This window comes from Lactuca serriola, chromosome 3 (genome assembly GCF_051521515.1).
Source record: "Lactuca serriola cultivar US96UC23 chromosome 3, Lser_US96UC23_V15, whole genome shotgun sequence".
Classification (NCBI taxonomy): Eukaryota; Viridiplantae; Streptophyta; class Magnoliopsida; order Asterales; family Asteraceae; genus Lactuca; species Lactuca serriola.
In genome coordinates, this window is record NC_136410.1 from 10699334 (window position 1) to 10708396 (window position 9063).

The 9063-nt window shown below is 32.3% G+C and overlaps 1 protein-coding gene across 1 annotated transcript; it reads left to right on the forward strand.

The window, feature by feature from the left end:
- The first annotated feature begins 246 nt into the window (after nt 1–246).
- On the forward strand, nt 247–2370 carry LOC145091468 (short-chain dehydrogenase TIC 32, chloroplastic-like). Its single transcript, XM_079029198.1, has 6 exons — nt 247–530; nt 954–1185; nt 1277–1356; nt 1451–1604; nt 1724–1884; nt 1994–2370. Exons 1-6 carry the CDS (start codon nt 422–424, stop codon nt 2203–2205), a joined length of 948 nt encoding a protein of 315 aa, XP_078885324.1. The 5' UTR covers nt 247–421; the 3' UTR covers nt 2206–2370.
- The last annotated feature ends 6693 nt before the right edge of the window (nt 2371–9063 follow it).

Below are 9063 nucleotides of genomic sequence, written 5' to 3' on the forward strand. Positions count from 1 at the left end.
AAGTTAGAAAGTGTAGGGGTTTGAAATGAGAATATGTAGAAGTTGGTGGAGCTAAACAATTGACTCTTCTAGTTCAATATTTCAATTCTTTCAAGATTGACGGTCTGACTTTATAATTAATTTGCATGTTTCTTTATCCTAAAACGTGAAACCCCAAGTATCAGTTCAATCGCTTATCCCGATTATTATATCCTTCTTTGATTATCTGCGACGTTATATATAAGTCTTGTTTTTATCCAAGTTTTCATCACAACTTAAAATCATCTCTATAAAAGCTTCCTCTCTGTGGGTTTTCCGTTGATTATCTGCGACGTTATATATAGTGTTTTTTATCCAACGTATCAACTTATCATTTGGAATCAATCAAAGCTTCCTCTCAGTGGGTTATCTTTTCGATCCAAGAAAAAAAAAGAACACAAAGATGACTTGGATTTCAATATTCACGGGCAAATCTGGATTTGCTGCTTCTTCTACGGCTGAAGATGTTACTAAAGGAGTTGATGGAGCTGGCCTCACCGCCATTGTTACTGGTAATCTTACTTCTAATGCATGTTTGGGTGTGTGTATTCGTGTACTCTGTTTCTGATTGATGATATTGATTCGTCGAACTCAAACGTGTGTGTGTCACGGTTTTTTCGGGTTAGTGATCATCAGTTGAATTCTATCCAATCGATGAGTTTTCAGATGGATTTACATCCATCGATATAGATGGACGATTCTTATTGACGTTAAAGTTAAAACCCTGATCTATTCGAACTTTAAGAATCTGAACTCCAATAATAAAGTAGAGATGTGGTCAATAGATACTTTCAATAAATCAATTTCGATTCAGATTTATAGGTGATCTGCATATTATGAACCGTTTTTGCATCTAATCTAACATGTTCTAATAAATAAAACCAAAATCTCCTCAAATTCAGTCCTTTGACACCCCTGTTTTATATGACTTTCAGGAGCTACAAGCGGTATCGGATTAGAAACAACACGTGTCCTTGCCTTACGTGGAGTACATGTCATTATGCCAGTCAGAACCCTCGAATCTGGTAAAAAGGTGAAAGAAAGCATCGTCGAAAAAATCCCGAATGCCAAGATTGATGTGATGGAGTTAGATATCAGCTCACTTGAATCCGTACGACAATTTGCTTCGCAATATTGTTCAAAGGGGTATCCTTTGAACATCTTGATGTAAGAAAAATTCATTTGATCGATCATGCATTTAAAACACTTGTTGGGATGCTGGAAATGAACTGATTTTATCAATTTTTTGTGTTAAAAGTCTGAATGCAGGGATTATGACTCCTCCCTTCTCTCTTAGCAAAGACAACATTGAATTGCAATTTGCAACCAACCATGTTGGTATGTCATGATTTCCATATACTTGTATATGTTGTTTTAGATGCAGAAAGGAACATACATGGTGATGAATAAGAATTTGTTCTGTTTTGTGTAGGTAACTTCTTATTGACAAACTTGTTATTGGATACCATGAAAAAGACTGCAACAGAAAGTGGGAAAGAAGGAAGGATCGTTATTCTTTCATCCGAGATTCATAGGATGACCTACAAAGAAGGCATTAGGTTCGACAAAATCAATGACGAGAACAGGTAAACCTTCAAACTGAATCGTCTCTTATTTCTTTCAAGATTCAAAGGGACCTTTAATTTCATTATATTCTATAAACATTCAATTAATATATGGTGTTTATTGGTTATTTGTGATACAGTTATAGTGCATTCTCAGCTTATGGGCAATCAAAGCTTGCAAATGCATTGCATGCAAAAGAGCTGACAAGACGGTTTCAGGAAGAAGGTGTGAATATAACGGCGAATTGTCTGCACCCTGGAATTATTGCAACAGGACTTGCACGCCATGGTGGTTTCAATGGTATCTCTCAACCCCTAATTTCATTTAACGAATTATTTTTCACAAGACATTAGCTAGTCATCTTTTTTCATGCATGATGATGATGTGTTACTTATGTTGGTATTTACAGCTTTTTTCTATGGTGTCTTCAACCGTTTCTTGAAGAACATCCCACAGGGAGCTGCAACTACATGCTATGTCGCCTTGAACCCACAAGTTAAGGGCGTCAGTGGTGAGTATTTTGCAGACAGCAACTTGGGTAAAGCAAGCAAACATGCTCAAGATCCGGAACTCGCCAAGAAGCTCTGGGATTTCAGTTTGAACTTGACCAAATCCAAGTAGTCCGCTGGTGAACTTTTTGTATGTTTCATGTAATTAATATAGTAATGAACTAATGATGTATGTTTTCATAGTGGTGCTATGTATTTGTTGTAACAAAAAATTGTGAATGTTTTATGTAATTCTATTTGGTTTCTATGCTGAATGAAACTCGTTTTTATCTTATAATGTGGTCCTATCCCATTAAATAATGCTCGGTTGTCGTTGAGAGAAGAAATAGAGCTCATCCGTTTTAAATCATTTAGCCAACCTAATGCTCGCCGTGTAGGCTAATCCAGCAAATAAGGCTCTACTTGAAAACATTTGTGTTTTTGGTTTGAGAGTTTCAAGTCATTAAAACTTGTGAAAAGTCTAAAACATGTTATCAAATTATGCAAGATATTAACATTTAATTTGATATCAAACATGTTTTAGTTTAAATTTTAAATCTACATGTACCACTAATTATTTATGGTATCCCTTTTAATTGATTTTTTGTCTTATTTTTTCCTTTTACAACTTTTACCTTTTTATTTTTTACTTCTTTTATATATACATGTTCAATTGTGTTTTATTTTATCTTTGCTAAGGATTTGACAAAAATGGTCATTCATATATATATATATATATATATATATATATATATATATATATATATATATATATATATATATATATATATATATATATATATATATATATGTTTTTTTTTGTCAATTTTGCCTCTTATTCTTTAGTCATTTTGACATCTTTTGTCTTTGCAATAAAAAAATTTATATTTTTTAGAAACCTTTTAACATTCAAAGTTTGGCCACAAAACTTTAAGAAATTGACAACTTTGACAATTTTTCTAAAAACTTTCTAATTTCAACCCTTTAATTCTTTAGTCATTATGACAATTTTGGTCCTTACAGTCTAAACTTTTATATTTTTTCATAAAAAACACAAAAAACGGCCCGGGGCAAAGTCCGAGTTTATCCTCATATTTAACTTTTTTTTTTGTTTTTTTCCTGTCCGTTGCACTTTCTGCCTGCTCTCATTTTCTTCTTTTGGTATATTTTTTATATATTGGTCCGCATATTTATTTTTTTGTTTTTTTTTTCCTGTCTCTATCTATCCGTCTCCATCTGTAAAAATTAGGGGTCGAATTATCCCACCTGCATCTTTTAACAAAAACAACACTCAAATCAGACGAACACGACCCATACGGAGCATGAACAACATATCTAGTTGTTATTATTATTATTATTATTATTATTATTATTATATTAATAAAATCAACAAAATAAACAATTTTAAAATTTAAAACTTCATGCGTCATTTATTGTAATACATTTTTTTTATGTAGTTGTGTAAATAAATTTGACGCTTATAATTTGGGCCAAGGTATTCAACCCTCCTCTTTTCGTTTAATATCCTCTCCCCCTATTTTGATTATATATATATATATATATATATATATATATATATATATATATATATATATATATATATATATATATATATATATATGTTGGTTCCCTTGAGAATAAAAAAATTAGAGATTGTGAGATATGTGTATAACCGTTTGATTTGCTTATGTTTGTTTCTGAAGCTATGCGGTGGCATATTTGTAATTATGTTGGTAACTTATTAAACTAACGCCGTTAATTTACGATTGTGGGGCTATTGTTGTAATTTTACAAAGATTGATATAAATATTGCAGGCTACGATACTGTAACTGCCTATTGTTTTCTTTTATTTCTCGATCGAAGTCTCAATTCGAACTCTCAGGAAACCCTCTTTTTCTTTCTTTATCTCATTTTGCCCTAGTTTTCGTTTCTTACCTGTTATTGAGAAATCAGTAAATGTCTTCATGAGAAAATATAAACGAAGTTGCATCTTCCTTAATCGAAATGAAAGGTTAGAATGCGAGTTATTTTTCATTTTATTGATAATGTATGTTTTTATTAATTAGTTAACTGTCGTTTTATGTTGATAATGGTGTTTTTTGTTTTGATTAAGTAGGTTTTTCGTCATTTTAACTTGATTTTGATGATTGTCTCGTTTTGTTTTTTATTATGTTTGTTTGTGGTGGTTTTTGATGTAAGTTTTTGTTTATATTTTCACAGATAAGAATTTCAAAAGAAACTATGTTCGAAAAAAATTCAAAAATCAGAAAAATATCGAATGCGGTAGAAGTGTTGTTATTTCCGAAGGTACAGTTAAAAAAAAATCATCTATGATTAGAAGTAGAAATAAACATATAACTTAATGTTTGAAGTTATTTGTTGTAATCATAACTGTTTTTTTTTTTATTTTTTCAGTGTATTGAACATAACATCTAGTTATATGTTTATTTTTACTTCTAATCATAGATGATTTTATATGTTTGTTTATAATCATTGGTAACTAGTAATGATAAATGTATTTTTATGTATCAAACATGAATATAAAGTTATTTTTGTAATCATAACTGATTTTGTGGTTCTTTTAAGTGGATTGTATATAACATTTAGCTTGTATTTTTATTTGTTGTTCTGTTTATAATCATTAGTGAATAGTAATGATAAATGTATGTTTTATTTTTTACTAACACTATTTTTGTAATGAAAATTGTATTTAAAAAAAGGAATGTAGATAGCTCAAGGAAGGCACGATCATCATCCAAAAGAGAGAAGGCGAATGAGGTGTCGCAAACGCGTTCAAAGACATCCAAAAAAAACAGTTATTGAACAACCAAAAGTGAAGCTGAGGGTTAAGGTCAAAACTGTAAGTAAGAAACGTGAACTACCTGATGAAGATGATTCAGATTTTCAGAGTCGTCCTGGATCTTCAAAGAAACCAAAGAGAGAAACTAAAGTTTTGAAGAAAGATAAAAAAGCTATTGTTATAAAATAATTTCCTTCATTGAAGAATAGATGTTCACCCGGGTCATTGTTGGGTGTTATTCAAGGTTTAAGTAGAGAACAGAAGGATTGTGTTAGGGCTATGGGATTTGGGAGTTTGTTAGGGATGAAGATGATTGACGTGCCGTTGAAGATTGTTTATTATGTTCTTGATCATTTTAATTTCGAATCTTTGAAGGTGGAGTTTGATAATTGTGAAGTTAGTGTTGATAGTAAGTCTGTTCAAGAGATGTTAGGATTACCATCTGGTGGCTCATTACTTTCAAACATGGATTACATTTCGGAGAATAATGAAGAGAGCTGAATGTTTGAGTGGAAGAAACAGTTTGAAAATATTGACAAATTGAGATTGAAACAACTAAAGAATGAACTTGTTCAAACTAGTGCTGCAGATGACAACTTCAGAATCAATTTTTTGGTTCTTTTTATTAATACTTTCTGTGAGTCTACAAGCATGGGTAAATGTAATCTAAATCCATTGTATTTAATCAGAAGAGATACTGATTTAAGTAGCATTAACTGGTGCGATTACATTGTGGATTGTTTGGTAAGGACGAAGAAGGTTTACAATCTAGAGAAATAATCTTCTTTCTTTTATGGACCAGTAGCATACCTTATGGTACGTGAATTATTTTTTAATATTTATTATTCTTGTTAGTTGTAAAAATATGTTTGTTTTTATAATAAATCATATATGATTTTCTTACATATAATCATATATGATTATGTAGTATAATTTTTGTTTAATTATATATTACACATCAAAATCATATATGATGTTATATATGTTATGATTTTATATATGTTTTTTGTAGTTGTATGTGGATACTTTCAAGTTTGATCATTTGCAAGTCACACGTAAACGTCCAACTATTTTTTATTGGACGTCAGAGAAGATAAGGTTTCTTGAGGATATTTTACAAGAGAGTGGAGGATTTGGATGTGGACATGTTAATGAAGCATATGTTGAAGAAGAATTTCAAGAATCTGAGTATAATGAGGAGGAATCTGGTGGTGATGAGGTTGAATATGATGGTGAAGAGGATTTATGTGATGAGCATGAAGAAGATTTTGATGTTAATAAAGTTAGTGATGTGGAGGGAATTCTATAGTTTTATTCATTTATGATTTAATTAGTTTATTCATTTATGACTTTTTATGTTTAAGTATTCTAGTTGTAAGTATCTTTTTTCTTATATAGGTGTATGAAAGTAAAATTTCATGTATGTATCAGAAGATGGAGGATTTGAAAAAGGATCTTGTTGTAAAGATAGACGAGGGAGTGTTGAAGTTTCCTCAAAGTCAAAATTTGAAAAATTGGAAATTGTTATTTCCTGTTGAAGATTTAAGCACTGAAAGTTTTGATTTCCGTTATGTTTCACAAAAATATAAAGAACCGATATTAACACCTGGTTTTGTTCAAGTTAATGATGAAGATTATGGGAATGATTTTCTTAATGATGATGAAAATGTTGAAGATTATGATCAAGGGAAATGTTCTGGTGGTCAAGGGGATGGAAGTGGTCCACATGAGGGCAATATTGGTAAAAATCACGTTGAAGGTAAAAGTGATTATGATGAAGATGATGAACAAGGAAGTGGAAGTGGATGTAATAAAGAAGAGGACATGAATTTAAATTCTGTTGTCAAAAATGTTACTAAGAGTGTGGGTCTAATTGATAGCCAAGAAGGTGTATCTTTCAGTCAATTTATTTGCGATCTAGTTGTTGAAAGTTTTCTTAAAACTTTGGATCAAGGTAGGCATATTTTATTATTATATATAGTTTAATAATATATGATTTTAATTTTTTATATTTGAATTTTATAGGTACTGATGGTTGTTTAAATCAGAAACTAGTTGAAGATGATGTGAATTTGAATTTGACTCGTATTGATGATGGTAAGTATTTATTTATGTATTTTTAATACATAAAATATATATAAATATGTTATATAGATGATTCATTTATGATTTTAATAATTTAGGGACTGTAAATTTGGGTGAGGATGATCATAAGAATAAAGTAATTTCAGATCGTACTGTTGATAAAATTATTGTAGCAAAGAATGACGGAGAAGGTGAAGATGTTGAAGATTGCTCAAATAAAAATAAAGATGGAGGTAATTTGTTTATAATTATTGCTTATTCATATATATATTTGTGTTTATAATTATTGTTTATTCATATATGATTTTTATAATTTTATTGGGTAGAAAATGTTGAAGATTGTGCAAATAAAAACAATGATTCAAATGAGACTCGATCATTGAAAAATGATCTTGTTCCAAGTTTTAGTCTTGGATTTAGTCAAGATTCTGAAGGTTCCAAGAAGTCATCTCAAAGTTAAATTTCTTCTGAACGGATGACAAACAAAAAGATTAAGGATAGAGTTATTTTGGGAAACCCAAGTGCTGGTCCAGAGTGTGTTATTCCAAATGTTGATGTTATTGATGCTAGTCCAGTTTCTTTTGCACCCCCTTTGGGTACATTAGAAGGACTATCAAAACCTGTTTCTAGCAAACATAAAGATATAAATGAAGAAGCAACCTCAGTAGTGGATGTCAAAGGAAAGAGACAAATGAAGTTTTCTTATGTTTATAAGTCACCATTTAAGGAAAGGTTGATTGATTTTAAACCTTGTTTGACACAAGTAGAAAATGTTGTTTGTGAATGGCTTTTCAGTCTTCACGGAAATCCAGGGTAATTTTTTTTAATATAATTTTTTATTTTTATAATTATAATTTTTTTCTTTTAAATAAATATATACAGGGATATTGTATTGCTTATGGAAACAGATGTTATTGGGTTTAGAGCTAATTATGAAAGTCTTTATAAAAAAACCCATTTGCATGTTAGTGTTTGTAGCACCTGGTTCCTGGTACGTATGACCTATCTAAGTAATTTACATGTTTAGCCTTGAACTCGGCGAGTTGTAGGCCCAACTCGCCGAGTAGAGACGGGTTATTGAGCACGTTTAAGTTGGCGACTCGGCGAGTCCCCGCTGTCTGAATGAAACCCTAATTTCAAGGGTTTGCACCCTATTTAACCAACCTTATGCGCCCCCAAGCCCGACTCCTTCACCCTCAGAGCTCCCTATATCGTCCTAACCCCGTTTCTTGTGAGATTGAAGTGTTTTGGTGTGATTTCTTGAAGATTTTGAGAGAAAAAGGAGGGTAGATCAAGAGAAGAAGAAGGAGGCCAGATATCTTGGTGTTATTTCAGAGATTCCTTGAGGTATAACTCAGTTTCCTTCGGTTTTTATGCTAAGAGTCCTTAGGGCACTATTAAAGTTCTTCTTGAGCCATTTCCAAGCTTGTTTATGGATTAGGGATGGTAATGAGTTGATTAACCTCTAGATCTAGGCATGTTTGAGCTCCAGAAGCTCAGATCCATGGCCTTTATGGGAATAAATGGCTTGAATGTCCTAGATCTACCATTTTAGTCTTTATTAAGCCTTAAATCCCCATCCTATGCATGTATACACGTAAATTTGGAAACTTTACGTGTAAAACCTACCCTAAGAGCCCAGATCTATGTATGGCATGAGCTGGATTCAAGCAAAATAGATGTATGTAGTAATTACATGTGAACGACTCGGCGAGTCGTTCATCGGACTCGGCGAGTCGAGTCGTGAGTCCCCGAGTTTTCCCCCTTTTTGTGTTTGCAGAGTGGAGTCGTGAGTCATGGGGGGGGGGGGTCAATGAGTCGAAAGCCAGACTCACCCATAGAGGGACTCGGCGAGTCAATGTCCTGACTCGGCGAGTCCAAGGCCATCTTCTTACCTCAAGAACAGACTCGGCGAGTTGTTCATACAACTGGGCGAGTCTCAGCATGGGGTGTTCATCGGATGAAGATGAACTCGACGAGTTGTTCATGCAACTCGGCGGGTAGGATGAAGGACCTTTGGACCTTAGTTTAGAAGGAGAACTCGTCGAGTCAATGCCTAACTCGACGAGTAGAGGCGGGATTAAGGACAATCGAATGGGTAGGGA

Coding starts and splice junctions, on each gene's coding strand:
- LOC145091468 (XM_079029198.1), top strand. CDS start 422: ATGACTTGGATTTCAATATTCACGGGCAAATCTGGATTTGCTGCTTCT. Junction 531..953: donor CCTCACCGCCATTGTTACTG/GTAATCTTACTT, acceptor TATGACTTTCAG/GAGCTACAAGCGGTATCGGA. Junction 1,357..1,450: donor ATTTGCAACCAACCATGTTG/GTATGTCATGAT, acceptor TGTTTTGTGTAG/GTAACTTCTTATTGACAAAC.